The sequence below is a fragment of the Vulpes vulpes genome, chromosome 5, assembly GCF_048418805.1.
Source record: "Vulpes vulpes isolate BD-2025 chromosome 5, VulVul3, whole genome shotgun sequence".
NCBI lineage: Eukaryota > Metazoa > Chordata > Mammalia > Carnivora > Canidae > Vulpes > Vulpes vulpes.
In genome coordinates this window covers 9255325-9271736 of record NC_132784.1, presented here as the reverse complement: position 1 = coordinate 9271736, position 16412 = coordinate 9255325, and the positions used below count along the sequence as shown (strand labels likewise).

Here is a 16412-nt window from a genome sequence, read left to right as displayed (position 1 = left end):
CCCAGCAGCCTGGGGCTGGCCCTCTGGATTATACCACGTAGCCCTCATCTCCACTCTGTAAGGAGGGCAGCATTGTCACTCTTGCTTGCTAAGTGGAAAAACTGAGACACGATGAGGTTGACTGCTTTCTCTAGTGACATCCGCCTAGTAAGTAGCAAAGCTAGGACTGGAACCTGAGCAGTTTGCCCCCAAAAGGCCCCTTTCTGCACTGACCCCTCTGCTAAAGACTCTCTTGGCTCCAAGAGCTTCAGATTCCCAGCTCCAGGAACGTGCTCTGCGGTGTGGGACAGACAGCTCATTTATAATGGAATCTGGCCTGTAAAAGTTTAATGAGGAGCGTGTCTGATAAGCAGGCCTGCTCTTTGATCTTTGCTGAACGCCAGCCCCTCGCAGAAGTGGAGCTGCCTGGCTCTGGGCTTTGGAGAGAGTCCGTGTGGTCAGCCCAGGGCAAGGGGGGCCCCGGGAGTGAAGCAAATCTTGATGTGCAGAAATGAGGTGGGTCTGCAGTGGGGGAGGGCATGTAAAGCAGGTGTGGAGAGGGGCTTCCTGGTGGAAAGGTTCTGTGGGGTTGAGAAGTGGTCTTTCTGGTTCTTCTCTGACCCACTGGGCCCCCATCCTGGTATAGCCCATCCTGCACCCCCAAGATGTGGGCAGAATGAGGTGGGTCAGGGTTCAAATCTTACCGATGCCTTTATACCCTGTACGTCCTTGGGCTGGTTGTTTAATTTCCATGATCCTTGGCTTCCCCATCTCTAAAATGGGGATACAACAGTACCCCATGGGGTGGTTTCGAGGTTTAGGTCTATGTAAAGCACATAGAAGAACCCCTGCTACATAGTGAGCACTGGACAATGATTTGCTCTGTTCACCTTGTGTTCTGATTGTGAAACCAGAAGTAAATCCGCATTTCATTCCAGGCCCCTGCTGGGTGTTGGGCAGATGAGATCATCATATCTAGTCCCCCCAATACCCTGTAAGGTAGGTGATAGTCTCCCCAAGTCATAAGCAGAAAACTAGAGGTTCCCAGGATTTAAGAGCTTCCTAAGATCATTCAGCTAGCAAGTGAGGCTTGAGCCTCAATCCTGAGCTTTTTCTCTGTGCCGTGCATGCCCTTGGAGAGCAAGTGGCACCTCATTGCAAGTCTTAGGGCTATAATTGGTTATCCTGGCTGGCAGATGTGGGAATGGAACAATGATCACCCCAAAGGAATTAAACTCTAAGAGTAAAATATCAGTGGGATAGAATGGCCTTTGAGGTGGGGTCCTGTCCCAGGGCACACATCCAGGGTGTCCACTCTGGGTGGAAGCTGATGCTGGTGCCTAGAATGCATTTTTTCTGCCCAGTTCATTACTGCTGGATTTCCCGTGTCCTAAGTGCTGTTGCTGGAGGTCACTCCTGCCAGCCTTATTCAACACTTGGGGGGATGCTTGAGCAGTGCTCCACCCCTGAGGCCTGCTGCTCTTTGAGCGCCCATGGAGAAGGAGAAATACTGTGGGCACAGTGGGAGCCCCTTCTCCCATTCTCTCCTGCCGGGAGCTGCGTTTCTGATGTGTGAACTTGACCTGCCCTGCCCAAGCAAGTAGGGTTTAGCTGTTGCTTTAACTCAGGTGGGGACATTCTTTGAGCTAATTCGTCTGACATCACCCAGCCCGTGCCTAGGATGTGTCAGCCTTGTGTCAGGTGTTGGGCATACAGGCCCAAGGAGGCCCAGTCTTGCTGCCCACGCATATCTCATGGTCTTGGAGGGGAAGGAGGAGAAATGGGGTGGTTACAGAGTGGTGTGCTGGAAAGAGGGGCGGGAAGCCCAGAACACTAGGAAGCCAGGAATGGAACACATTTGTACCAGGAGGAAGGCACATGGGAGGACTGTCTCTCCCCATCCCACCCCTAGCGCCAGCCTGCCCTGAGGCTCTGTGCTTTTCTTGGGGTTGCCCCCTTCCAGTGAGGGGCCTCCACACCCAGGCAGACAGATGCCAATATGAAAGAGGAGCTCTTTTCAATGTACCCACTAATGGACTCAAAAGTTTGGTAAGAATCAGCAGCACACCCACCTCTAAGAAGACTTTTATCTAAACTATTTGGGATTATCCATCTAGTTTTGACAGGCATCCAGGAAAGGAAATTCCACACACCCCTTTGGCAGGCCAGGCCAGAGTTTAAGAATCCTCATTGTGGAGGAGTTTCCCTGTGTGGAGCCCACCCGCCTCCGCCAGACTGATTTTCTCATGCCTTAAACCCAGACCCCTAGGGCAGCGTAAGGAAACCCCTCCTTTTACTGAAGGCTTCTCCCACCCCAAGACCACATGTCTCACTCCTCCCATGGCCCCCCTGCCAGCCCCCTTGCACTTGCCCCCTGTGATAGGACAGTCCCCAGAAAGCCGTGACTTTCTGGAAGATGCGGCTCAGCTGTGCTCAGCCAAGGTTGGCTGTTCTTACGGACAAAGGGCTCACATCCCCAGAGGTTTAACCCACACCACAGGTCACCTGGAGAGGCCCTAATCCATGCCAGGTCCCCCAGGGCCTCTTCTCCGGGGCCAGCTGTGTTCCTGCCTCACCACCCCCCAACACATGGCTCAAATCCAAGATCTCTTCCCCAACCCCAGCTCAGTGTAAGCCATCACTTTGCTAGGGAAAAAAATCTCCTTGATACTTCCTTCTTGTCTTTTTATGCTTTTTAGTTTTTATGTTTGAAAAAGCTGATAACCTTCCTATCCTTCTGTTCCAAGGGGGAAAAAAAGTGATAAAGGGTGGGCAATTGAATTAACCCCTCTTGCCTGTGTGGCTAGACCTTAACCAAGTCCATGTGTATGGCCTCCTTTGTAGGCACACTTTTATAACCTAATTTCCCTACCAAAACATCAGTGTTTACTCAGTAAGAAATCTGCTCTTTGTCAGCCGAAAACAGTGATTTCTTTATTATGGTTCTGCGTAGGGAGTGACAGCTGAGAGCTGGCGCTCGGCTGGGTCTGGTGGAGTGTGCGGGTCTGTAAGGGGAACAGGGTGAGCGGAGGGTCGAATGGATTGCATGTGTAGAAAGACGTGTGGCAGCCTCCGAGCAGGCCTGTCGGATGGACTGGGGCTGGCCACGAGGGACCCCGGGCAGCAGACAGATGGAGCGGCCAAGACGAGCCCCCTGGGTGACAGGGAGACGACCACTGAGCCCCAGAGGCTTCCCAGCAGCCCACACAAGTTCACGACCAGCCCTGCGGTTGCTCCGCTCTCCACCGCAGAGCCCCCGTCCACTCAGCCTACTTCTAACCAGCAGCCAGCCATCCTCTTTCAGGTTTAGGCTTATTAAATATTGAAGACATACAAAAGGAATAGCAAAAAGCATGGGTAAGATATAAAGGGTAATGATATCATACACTGTCGTTCCGTGCCCGGCCTTGGGACTGGGGGACATGCCAGCACCTTGGAGGTCTTGTGTGCCCCTCCACTGTCCTGCCCCAGGGGCTCCCCCTCCCACCATGCTCTGGGATTTGGAGTTTCCCATCCCCTTGCACCCAGGACAGTTCCACCCCAGGTCTGACTCCCCCAACTTGCTTTGTGTGCTTGATGTAACCAGAATCATTGCAAGTGTATTTGTTGGGAAACTACTTTTGTGGGTCAAATTATGTTCCAGAGATTTGCCTGCTAATGCATGGTGCTCTTTCCATTCATGAATTTGCACTACTCCGAAGCAGTCTGCATTGACAGGTATCTGGGCTGTGTCTTTGTTTTGGCGATTTTGAACACTATTGCGGTGAATGCTCTTGCACCGTCCTCTGGGCCCCCTGTGCAGCTGGCTCTTCTTTAGAGTAAATGCGTGTCTGGGAATGAAATCGCTGAGTCATGGAGTATTCACATTGTAACCCCAGATGCTGCCAGACGTTTGCTTGGGTGGTTTCGCTACCAGCAGGGCTTGAGGGTGCAACTTGCTCCACATCCTTGTTACCAGGGTAATGTCAGCAACATTTAAATTTTTGCCATGATTTTGGTATCTCCTGTGATTTGGATTTCCTATTTCCCTTATTACTGATACAGCTGAGCATGCTTTCCTATGTTTATTGGCCAATGTTTCCTTCCTGTGAGGTGCCTTTTGAGCTCTTTTGCTCATTTCCGTATGAAGTTGCCTTTTTCATATTGATCTGAATAAGCTTTTTATATATTAAGGCATTTTGTTCCATAGTGAGTTATCTGTGTTGCAAATATCTTCTCTCAGTTTGTGCTTGTTCTCTTCATTCCCACAGTGAAGTGTCTGGCTGAAGAGGAGCTCCTTTCTTAACCCAGGTCCCTTTTTTATTGACATTTCCTTCATGGTTTGCCCCACACATTCTCCTTCCATCAGCTGTGGGGTCTGACTTTTGGCACCTGGACCCTGGTAGCTATTCCCCGATATGGTCTGCTCTTTGTTCAGCTATTCTCAGAACACCAGGCCTGCACCACTCACTGCCTCCTTTCTATTTCTGTACAAGAGTTGAGACACAGTTTCAGATGCCACCTCCTGCAGGAAGCCTTCTCAGATTGCCACAACAGAGTGAATAAATTCTTCCCTCCCACCCTTCTTTCTGCTCTGGCACCTTGTATACTGTCTGTAGTGTATACTAATTGTAGTGACCACTTTCCTCCATGACCCTAGAAGTCCCAAGACCTGTGATTCTGTTAAGGCCCTAAGGTGAACTGTAGGCTTAGGGGGCTGTGATTTCCTGAACTGATGGCTGGATCTGGGGTGCTCCCCCAAGATCATCACTCTAACAGCTTGTCATCACCACAGCCTCATGGGGACTTATGCTCTCTGCTGGGATCTGGGCAAGTATGGGTTCAAGGTGAGCCCTGGGAAGGTCAGAGTTGACCAGACGCACCTGGTGCAGCACTCGACAGCCAGTTTTTTGACTTCCTAGGTGTGGGGTGCTGGCTGAGTCTTCCTGCCTGGGACCCCCAGCTCCCCACCTGGTTCCTTCCGCACCCATGTTCAGCGAATGTTGGCTGACTGAGGGAAGAGTGCATGAACACACGAACAAATCAGTGAATGGCTGGATGCTGTGGCCAGGCCCTGCTTACAGTTAGCCTTTTTGCTGATTTACAGAGCCTCCCCACATGGGCATGGGGCAGCCCAGATGCCTTGGAGCTTGCAGGTTGTCATAAAAAATGAATCGGGCTCTGATTTGAAGACAGGGCGGTTCTCCAGCACTTTCCAAAATAATTCAGCGTACATCTCTTTACAGTTGCAAATCCCCGTGGTGTATTTTGAAAGGGTTGATTTCTGGAACTTTTAAAACTAATGTATGGAAGTGTGGTGAGCAAGCTTGCCAGTGTTCAGTTTCACATACCCCAAACCAACCAAACAGCAAAGCAGAAAACAAAACCCAAACCAACAAACAAAACCCTTGCAGAAGAGACTGACCTCTGCCCAGAAGAGCTCATTGGAGCTCTGCCCACCAGTAGGCCTAGGGCAGCGGGCGCCAGCTTCGCTCTACAGTGATGCACTGGTGAGAGCAGACACATGCCTGCCTGCCCTGCTCACCCAGGCCTGGTGCTGAGGAACCCCAGTTTGAGGAGGAGAGTAGCTCAGAGCAGGAAGGCCAGCTTTGGGGTATTAGTTTCCCTTCTAGCAGATCAGTGGGCCCAAGGCCAACTGCCTAGTGTTGTTGAGAAAGTGGGTGCCTGGCCCTGAGCCCCTGGGCGGCAGCACAGCGGTCATAGCCTCCCCCCACCCCGAGCCCTCTGACTCCACCCATGGCCCTGTGATCCTGGTGGGTGGTAGCATCTCAGCCCAAAGGCAGGATGAGGACATGCGAGCAAGCGGTCCCTGGGGCGGGAGGGGTTGGCGTGTCAGGGCTGTGTGCAGGGCGCGTTCAGCTATGGGGAGCCAGTGACCGTGTAATCCAGGCAGCAGGGGGGGAAGGCACACTCCAGAATCCAGAGAGCATGCTCAGAAGCCCTCCTTCCCTGCCAGCTTGCCGCTGATGGAGCGCCTCCTGGGGGCTAGGCCACGCCAAGAAATAACACACAGGCCCTGCTCTCTGCGAGCCGTCGGCCTCGGAAGAGAGGTGACCGTAGTAATGATGGTGATGTCAGTACCTCCCGAGGGCCTGCTCCACACCAGCACACTATGCTGTACGTACTGTATCGGCTCCTCACAAGTCGCCACGAACTCAGTGGCTCAAAACAACAGGAATGCATCCCCTCACGGTTCGGGAGATCAGCAGTCTAACATCAGTATTGTTGGGTCAAAATCCAGGTGTGGGCAGGGCCATGCTTCCTCTGCAGGCCCTAGGGGAGAAGCCGTCCCCTGCCTCTGCCAGCATTCCTTGGCTTGTGGCCATGTCCCTCCAGCCTGTGCCCCGTGGGTACACTGCCTCCTCTTCTGTATCCCTCTGCCTCTGTCTTATAAGGACCCTTGCTCCGGCATTTAGGACACCCCTGACAATCCATAACCTCCTCCTCTCAGCATCCTTACCTTAATCACATCACAGAGTCTTTTTCTTTTTGCAAATACAATAGTATTAACAAGGGATCCGGAAGGACACGGATGCATCTTTGAGAGGTCAAGGTCAGCCTCCATACTTAACCTCCCTCCACTTCCCACTATGTGTTTGTAAGAGTGCCACGGCGATTGTTCTTTGTAGACGAGTGTGCAGGTTTAGGGGGCACAGGAATTGCTCCAAGCCACAGAGCTAGGAGTGAGCTGAGATGGAACCCAGGCCTTCTGCCGCAATGCCTGCGTGTTGGACACACTCACTGCTTCATTTCTTCATTCTCCCCACCATTCATGCAGGAGCCGCATGTTGAGCATGCTCTCCAAGCACCTGATGGGCACAGGAGCAGGTGCTGGGGAAGCAAGTGAGCAGGGGGGTTACCCAGAGCTTGCTCCCTGGCTGCTGGTCTAACTAAGCAGGAGACAGGTCCTGAGTGAGCTCTTCATGGCAGGTGCCCCCTGCTCGGCCGGGAAGAGGGTCCAGGGAAGGAGCTGTCCTCCACAGGAGCGTCTTGCGGGAGCCCTGACCTCCATGTGGGGTTGGGAAGTTTCTTGAGCAAGGGGGCCCTGAGCCAGACCCTCTGAGGGAGATTCGGGGGTTAGCTGGGGACAGGGACAGGTCATGACCGGAGGAGCAGATGTGGCACATGCTGAGAACCAGAGCGGAAGCCATGAGGTAGCACAGAGTGTGGTCGAGGGAGGCAGGTACATAAACACACAGGAGCTCTCCTGCTGCCACTGAGGCCTTCAGTCCCTTGAGAAGCAGACCAGAGCTGGAGGTCAGAGGCCTGCAGCTCCAAGTGACTGGACCTCCCCTTTCTCATCCTCAGCAAAGGCCCCTAAAACAGGCCATGATAACACGGGGTCCCGGACTTCCAGTCCGGCTGTGCTGCTGACCTCACCATCCAAAAGCTGTACCACCACTGCTTTGGGTCTCAGAAATGCCGTCTGGAACGGGACCCAAAGTGTCCATTTCTGCCTGTTTCTGGCCCAACTGACCTGCACAGGAGGAGGTCTCTGAGCAAAGCCATCAGGAGCCGCTCTGGGTTGCCAAGGGTTCCTCCTTCTGGCTCCTGGCCCCCAAGTGGAAGAATCTGCTCCAGTGGCTCATGCTGAGTCTGGGTGAGTCAGCACCCTCGGCTCTGCATTGTTCTGCCTTTCTAAACAGCACCATGGGTGGGGTACCGGGGTGGTACTGCGGTATGGAGCGCGATGGTTCCTGCCCCTGCGCCCTGACTCAGGCTGCACCATGGATCAGATGCCCTCCCTGGTCCTCCCATCAAGCAGAGTCCTACCCCTCCAGCCCAGCGGGAGCCATACACCCTGTGGGGACACATCCCCATCCTGCCAGCTCCCAGGGATGGTGCCCATACCCAAGGGCGCAGCCACTTTAGTCTGGTTGTATGGGGTTCTCATCGCCATGGCTTTGCCTCTCACCCCACTCCAGAAATCTTGATCCAGCATGTGGGGAAGGGGCTGGGACTTGATGTTGAAAGATTGAGCTGGGTCCACTCCACTCTCTGAAAGTCCTCCCTTTGCTCATCCATTAAATCTAAGAACAAGACATGGGGAGCACCGGGTGAGCATCTACTATCTCCTAGGCACCCAGGGCCGCACAGCCCATGGAGCTCATGCCATCCCACAGCCGCTCCTCAGGCAGGCTCCACTGCCCTACCCCACGGGCAAGGATGCAGAGGCTCCAGGCAGAGAGCACAGCCGAGGCCCACAGTAAGTGGCAGAGCTGCAGTCCAGACCCAGAAAGTCCAGGTGCCACCAGCCTGCATCCCCGCCCAGCTAGGGTCAGGAGGAGCAGCAGCTGAGGTGACGTCTGCAAACGGACACTGGGCCGAACCTGTCGAGGGCAGACACAGCTGGGGCAGAAGCTTGCCTCTGGGGGGACCGTTGGCAATGTCAAAGCACCACGCCTGAGCTCGCAGAGTCAGAAAGGCCAGCTTCCATTGCCCTCTGCCACTTAGAGCCCTGCAGCCTTGGGCACGTTTCATTTACCACTTTGCACCTCGGTTTCCCTCTGCACTAAAACCTGCCTTGCAGAGTTGCTGGGTGTGTTGCGTGCACTCGGTGTTGGGCGAATGCTGATGACCCCATGGGCCGCACCTTCCCTGCCACCATGTCGCATGAGGCTAGCTCAGGAGCTGCCCAGCTAGGTCTCTGTTTGCCTTGCCCATCCTCTTTGCCCTCTCTTCCCGCTGGCTACCACTCTGGGCCTGGCCCTGAGATCTTGTCCAGGGAATTGGCCAGGCCCCCTCCCAATAGAGAGGGAAGGGAAGAGGGTCGAGGGAAGATGCTGCTCAGGAAAGGCCTTCCTTTTGGGGAGGAGGAGGTAGAGGGGCCCAGCCACCTGGCCAGCACCAGTACTAGGAAGCAGCGCAGGAGTCCTCGACTGCCCGAGGGAGCTGGGCCCCACTGCAGGCGACTGCTGCCCATCACCAACATGTGCACGCACGTACACCCACGTGCACAGAGGCAGGGAGGCAGTTGGCTGTTCCTCTTACCCACAGCCCCCTTCTTACACCTCATGCTCACATATGGAAGGGCCACCAGAGCTGTCCTCACCAAGCCTCAGTAGCCCTGGACACGACACCTGCCACCCTCTCCAGCAGTCCTGTAGGCAGGAGCTTGGACAGGCCTGAGGAGCTATGGCTCTGATCCGTGTTGCAGAATGCTGGGTGCACGATCATTCTGGGGATGAGAGGCTGAGTTAGCCAAGGTTTGCCTTGGCAGTTGCCTGTGATAGAAAAACTCAGCTCAAACTGGTTTAAACAGACAAACAAGTGCATTGGCTCAGATAACTGAAAAGGCCAACGCTACTAACTTCTGGTGAAGCTGGATCTGTACTAGGGACTCAATTCAAGAACCCGGTTCTACATCTTCCAGCCCTGACGCTCTGGTTGTGGTCTTCATCCTGGACCTCACCCTTCATCGTCCCTGACAGCTCCATGCTTGCTTCCTACCTGCATAGCAGCTCTTGTGGGCAGAGAACCCTTCTCCCCCCAAAGATTCCAGCCAAAGCTGCTATCGTAGGCATATGTCCATCTCTGAAATGATCACAGTACCCAGGAATATGGAATGCTCTGATCAGCTGGGCTCAGGCCGCATGGCCCCTGACCCCTAGAGAAGAAATGAAGTCGTCCAGTAGAGATCCAGCCCAAAGTGCTCTCTGCTCCCCCATCAAAGCATAGCCTTCACACACACACATATCCTTATACTCCAGCCTCTTCGCTTCGCTCCATGCTGCTTCCTTTCTTTGTATAATGCCCTTTCTGACGAACTCCTACTGAACCTTCAGAACCCAGGCCAAATGTCACCTCCTCTGAGAAGCCTTCCCTTACACTTACATGCAGAGTTAGATAATTTTTTTTCCTCTGCTGGAGCCTTTCTCAAACTGTCTGACATACCTGGCTTGTGGGTCTGACTTTTCCACTTGGGCTCTGAGCTCCCTCTGGGTCCTGGGCACAGAACAAGTGCCCGGGACAGTTTTGTCAGGAATGTGAACAAATAGACAAAGGACGGTAGAATGAGCTCAGAATCGGACTGCTCAGAATCGGGAGAAAGCAGTGCATAAGAATAACATCCAAGCCAAGCAGCTTGCAGCAAGGCTGGCTTTGCCAGTCCAGTTGACGGCGGCCTGCAAGTGTGTGAGTGTGCATACGTGCATATCTACGCCACAGGAGAGTGTGACCATCTTTTAAATGAGCTCACGCTGTTGACTGCTCCTCTCACCCTCAAGGTTGCCTCCTTGAGTCTCTGCCCAGTTGCCAGAATTCAAGGCCTGGACAGGCCAGGGCTGAGACCTGGGTTGGGCCCCCAGAGCCAATGCTGCGGACATGCTAGAAGAAAGGGAAGTTGTGGCTGGGGGTCAGCCTGAAGTGTTGGCTCCTACTTCACCAGCAGATGGTTTTCCTGGTGTCAGCTCACGGGCGCTGGGAGCACCCGGCCCGCATGTAACCCTCAGATGGGCCCCAGGAGGGAGACCAGAGGAGCCCCACTCCTTGAAGGAGCTGCCTTGAGAGCTGGCAGCACTGGTGTGATTTTCAGGACTGCTGGGAAGCTCCCTGCTCCCTCCCGTGCATTAATAATGCTTGCACTTCTGCCGTTTGAGATTCCTTCCGTTTGCTGTGTTGGGTCTGTCAAAATGACAACCTCTTGGAACATTTGTGCCCCTGGATCCTTATCAGTCATCGACAGCACAGCGCGAGGGAGAGGTTCCAGCTCCCTCCAGAGAGCTGGAGTGGCTTGTGTGTGATGATGGAGTGGAAGTGGAAATACAGACGGGAAGGGAGGCTGAAACAGTGGGGAGGAAGCTGCTCGGCTCTGAGGTGCTGCTGGTCCCTGATCCTGTGCCCCCCCCCCCCCCCCCCCCCGTCCCTGGCTCACAAGAAACACAGTTGTCTGTGCCCAGGAGACAGGCACAGTGCACTCTTGGCGTGGTTCCACTACAGTGCTATGTGAGTGACCTTGGGCAAGGAGGGACCTGGCTGTCCGGGTGTGTCCTCATCTGTAAAATGGGCAGGAAGTACCTTCTTGGTGAATTCTTTATTGAGATGAGTAAAGAAATACATGCACGATGTCCTGTGATGGTAGGTACACAGTCAGCCCTATCTTGAGGCGATGTCGGATAAGGACACGACTAAATGGCACTGTGCAGAGGGGACAGCTAGGGAGCCTTCCCAGAGTAGCTGTCGAGACCGTCATCCACGGCTGTGTTGACTGAGGCACCTGTTGTCCTGGGGACTGAGTACTCAAGTCAATAGATGCTCCACACCCCGAGTTGACTTGTTGCAGAGAAGGGAAGGGATGAGAGTTAATGCTGGCTAACCCCCTGCCTGTGCCCCTCCCCGGAAGGGACCAGAGAGGGGCAGCATGAACCCCCTGCCCGTGCCCCGCCCCGGGAGGCACCAGAGAGGGGCAGCATGAACCCCCTGCCCGTGCCCCGCCCCGGGAGGCACCAGAGAGGGGCAGCATGCTGGCCGAGGCCACCCAGCAAGGTGGGAAAGATCAGTGTTAGTGAGACAACTGGTGCTTTCGAAGGCACAGGCCGTGCCCAGATGCCAAGGCTGCCCCACTGCTTCTAGGCCCTGGGTCCCCCATAGGGCCGCCAGAGCCAGTCCTGCTCTGTATGTGAAAGAAGAGCATTTGCTCATTAGTCTCTGCTAGAGGCTCTCCCGGCCTCCATCCCAGGGCTTCCAGGCCTGGCAATGACAGCATTCCTGGCCCTGGGAAGAGCAATGGTTGTTCCATGTACTCTCATCAGCCCTGAGAGCTGACCTGTCTTACCAGTGAACCCTATGGAGTCTGCTTTGGCCGAGGGGCAGAGGCCTCTCTCGGCTCCATGCCCATCACACCAAGGAAACAGGGAGGACTTAGCAATGTGGGGGGTGGCCCCTGGGATGAGGGGAGCAACAGCCCGGGAATGAGGCAGCCTTGGGTCGCATCTTGGCCCGTGTCACTCTGGCCACACAGCATGATTTCCCTCTCTGGACCCAGAGTCCTCATGGGAGGTTGTTGGTGTCAGAGTTTCCCCACATCTTCCAGCTGGACACACAGCCAGCCAGTGCTTCCTTTGAGGCTGGCCAGGTGCCTCTTCTAAGAGCCGTAGGGACTCCCCTCTGAGCCCCGGGCCCGAGACAGGACCCAGGGTGCGCTGGAAGAACGAGCTCCCTGTTCTCTGGGTGACTCATGGTGGGAAGAGAGCCTCAGAGTTCACTTTCCCCTGAAGGGTGATAACTAAGGTATGAAGACCAGTATCCCAGCTCCTACGTGTGGGGGCTCAGGCCCCACCCACCACATCCAGGCCCAGCTGCTAGGTTGGGCTGGACTCCAGCCCCCACCAGGGCAGCCCCACAATGGTGTGCTTATTGCCATGTCAACACGTCTCCAGCCTCCTGCTTGGGAGACACTCATCTGGCCAGTGGAATGGGGGTCACCTTGGACAGACCTGGGCTGGCTGCCGTGTGCCTTCAGTGTATTCCTTTATATCCCCATGTAGTCACTGGCTTGTCTTGTGAGGCCTCAGCTGTCATCAGCAGGCCTTACAGGGAGACCTGGGTGCCAGGGAGGCTTGGAGAGGCCATTTAGGACCACTGGCTTCAGTGACCACAGGCTGCTGTGACCTCACCCCTGGCCAGTGTCCTGCAGGCCCTGGGAACCTACCCTGCCTCAAGTGTCCGCAGGAGGACTAAGGGATCTGAGGACAGGAGGTGCCTCACACTGGTCTCCAGAATACCCTGTGTTTATTGAAGTATGCTCAGCCTTCCAGAACTTTCACCTTCAATCCCTGATCTGTGCTCAGGAGTCAGACAGAGGGCTCCTTCTTGCCTCACAGGTGATATTTTTCTAGTATTGTCTTCATAGAACACATGTCCTGTTGCAGGAATGTGCGAGTCCATCCTGTGCCGGTCAGCATGCCCAAGGCAGCAAGACAGACCCTTGGTGAGGGGTGAATTAATCTGCTTCTGTTCTGCCCCCCTCACCTTTGGACACAGAGTGCCCCTGCCTAGAGCAAAACCATCTCTTAAGCTGCTTGCACTTAATGCAGTGCCTGCCCTGGCCTCGGAAGGCAGCCTGTGAGTGAGAGCAGCTTGAGGCCACGATGCGTGACTGATCCCAAAGACTCCCTTCTGCCAAGCTTGGTGCCTGGAAACAGATGTGTAGCCACCAGTGCTTCTGAAAATCCGTCTGGGATGCTAGGTTCCTGCCAGGTGCTAGAATGTAGAGGTACGTCAGACAGGACCCAGTTCCCTGGGAGATGGGCCCGTCAACCTCAGACCAGAAGCAGGTGCTGCAGGGGTAGCAGGGAGGAAGCAGCAGAGAGCTCATGTCAGGGCGGGGGGCTTTTGGGAAGGTATCACCCAAGCAGTTCCCTCTGCTGGGTTTGCAGGGTGGAGAAGGGATTTGCCTGACAAGGTATAGGATGCAGGAAGGCCTTCGGTGTGCACCATAGCACAGCAGTGTGGAAGCGCTGCCTGGCAGGTTTGTTGGATCTGCACACCCATTACAATCACATCTGCAAAAGCTACACAATAATGTAGCAGAATGCTCACATCCTCCACCCCGGGAGTTTGTGAAAGCCAGATGTAGAGACATCTGGATGTCACCTGTTTGGGTCCTGGCGTGCCCTGTGTGGCAGGCACGGTTTCCGCGCACTATCGTACATAAGCGGTAATTCTCTCTGGTTCGCTCCAGCCAGTGGACAAACCATCCCCGCTCTGAAGTAACCAATCCTCACGATGCCCTTGCCCACATCCACGGCCAACCCCGTGGGGAGGTTTGGAGGGCCTCCCGGGCACATCTGGGTTTTGCCCTCCAAGTATGGCGCTAATGCCATAATAACAGCTCTGGTTTATTAACTGATGGCTGTGTCTCACGCACCATTTGGAGGACTTTCGTCCTCAGGGCAGCCCCATGAAAAAGGCACTATTATCTCCGTTTTACAGTTGAAGAAACTGAGACTCACAGGGGTTAAATGGCCTGCTCAGCGTGGCTGAGCTGGGGATGGCTGAGATCCTAATGCTGGTTTGTCCGAGTCTGACACAAACTCTTTTCTTCGCACTGTGTCGGATCACAGAGAGACCCCATTTTCTGAAAAAGCGAAAATTATATCTTGGTAAATTTGGTCCCCAGTGACTTAGCTGTGGTTTCATAGCTACTTTGCCTCTCAAGCCTGCTTTTTCATTAATGGGCAAGTTTTGGGAGTAGATGACCTCAGAACACCCTGGCGCTAACACGCTCATAGCTGCTTAGAGGCTCCAAGTGAGTAGGCCTGATGTCAAGTCCTCGTCCTTGCATTAAGTGGAGCCAGGGCATCTCCAAATAAAAGTAATTGATTTATTTGCCCCTTGAGGGCTGAGCAGGGGACATGGGGGTGGGCCACGGCCATGCCAGCCCGGGGCCACAGGGACCAGGCCAGGTGCATGCCTCACAGATGTTGGGCATCCGAGAAGGGAGGCTCCATTAACATTAAAAGGAAATCCAGGACGGCTCACGTGGTTGCACCTCACGATCTCCGGGTCCTGGGATCAAGCTCTACGTTAGGCTCCCTGCTCAGCGGGGAGTCTGTTTTTCCCTCTGCCTCTGTGCTCTCTCGCTGTCTCTCTCAAATAAATAATTAAAATTTTTAAAAATAAATAATAAATTTTAAATAAAATAAAAATAAACCAAAAAATTTTAAATAAAAATGAAAAAATAAATAAAAGGAATTCCTCGTAAGGAGAGCTAAAAGGATATTCTAGAATATTAGCTATGGCTTATCATACAAAAACTCTTCTGAATCCTGCTCTGATCCTTTCCAGCTGGTCCCCTGGTGGCGCTCCACAGCACCAACTATCCCACTAAACCAAAAGTTCTCTACTTTCGGGGCCTCCCCCGATCCCTCTGTTTCTCTTCATTCTGGTAGGAATATGAGCCCTTTGCATCTTGCCCCTGGTACTGGTGTTTTCAGGTTCTGTTTTTCACTCATGTAGAATGCATGTGCCTGTTCACTTAATGAAGATTTGGCTCATCGCTAGTTGTCCAGCCTTGAGCAGGCTTGGGGAAGCAGTGGTGACACGTGTGTGGCGTCCTGAGCCTGTGGCCCCACACATCCAGTTCTGTGTGAAGGCACTTCACCGCCACCAGCAGACCAGCCGGTGGGCAGCTCTACCCAGTAGGAGCTTTCAACGTGCTATGTGCTGGGTAACATGTGAGAGTTCGGACTCCATGAAGGGTCCCCATGCCTGCTTCTCAGCCGGGTTCCCCACACATCCTCCTGCAACAGGCCATGCCTTCCGACCCCACTCCTTTGTCTTACAGGCCTCCTGCCCTGAGTGGCAGCCCTGTCATCTCGGACATCTCGTTGATCCGGCTTTCCCCACACCCTGCGGGCCCTGGGGAGTCCCCCTTCAATGCCCCGCACCCGTACGTGAGCCCCCACATGGAGCATTACCTCCGAGCCGTGCACAGCAGCCCCACGCTCCCCACCATCTCTGCAGCCCGAGGTCTCAGCCCCGCTGACGGTGAGTAGAGTTTGGGGTGCTGGGGGAACCGGGCTGCTAACTCTGACGTGGTTGATTCCTCAGCACCAGCACCAGAACCAGCCCCTGGGATAGTGAACAGGTTGACATTCCTCCCCACCACCCTGAACAATGGGTTCTTCAATAAATGAATGGGGAAAGCCCAAAGAATCTGGGGATCATTGGTTTTTGTGCTCATTAAAGAGCTGTCAATAAGCACCCTTCCACATGCAAATTATATAAATATATATATGTATATATAATGGTAAGATATGTTTGTGTAAGTCTTATCTTAGGTGAGAATTCTTTGGTTGCAATAAACTAAAATCTGCTTCTGGTTAAGTAAACGGGGTATGGGATCAAGGTGTCTCATGGGCCCCCAGCGCTGAAGGAAGGCAGAGCCAGGCTGGTTTCTGCCTGCATCTCTGCTTGTGCACCCCCTTGGAAGTCAACACATGGCCTCCAAATGGCACCCCAAGGCTCCATAGGTGAGTTCCAGTGGCTTTGTGTCTCTCAGGTCAGAAGCTTGAGAGAGAACTGATTAGCCCACTTCAAAGATCAGATGGCCACCCCAGTCCAGTTAGTTTGAGACAAGAAAGGGCAGGTCACATAATACAAATAAGGTTTTCAGGTCTAAAATTTAATGCTTAAAATAAAACTTAGTACTTCCAGGCCCATCCTCACCTCACTGATACATACGAACACACACACACACACACACTCACACACTCACCCTGGACAGTAGTAAGCACATGCGGGACTTGGCCGTGCCCATCCTGTCTTTCTGGGAAGTGTTCTCACCCCACTGTCCCATGCCACACCCACTGTGCCTGGTAGCCACTCACTGCTGCCATTTTCAAAAGGAACCAGGCTACATCATCTCAATCTGCCTATTGAAACCATGGTCCAGAGGCTCCAGGAAACATGGTCCCAGTGGGCCCCTTGTC

At 54.0% G+C, this 16412-nt stretch overlaps 1 protein-coding gene across 1 annotated transcript in view; it reads left to right on the top strand.

Annotated features, from left to right (window-relative positions):
• GLI2 (GLI family zinc finger 2) overlaps nt 1-16412 on the top strand; it is a 255864-nt gene that overhangs the window by 203395 nt on the left and 36057 nt on the right. The window contains exon 4 of the mRNA XM_072757539.1: nt 15266-15468. Within this exon, the coding sequence (XP_072613640.1) occupies nt 15266-15468 (203 nt within the window). The remainder of the gene's footprint in view (nt 1-15265; nt 15469-16412) is intronic.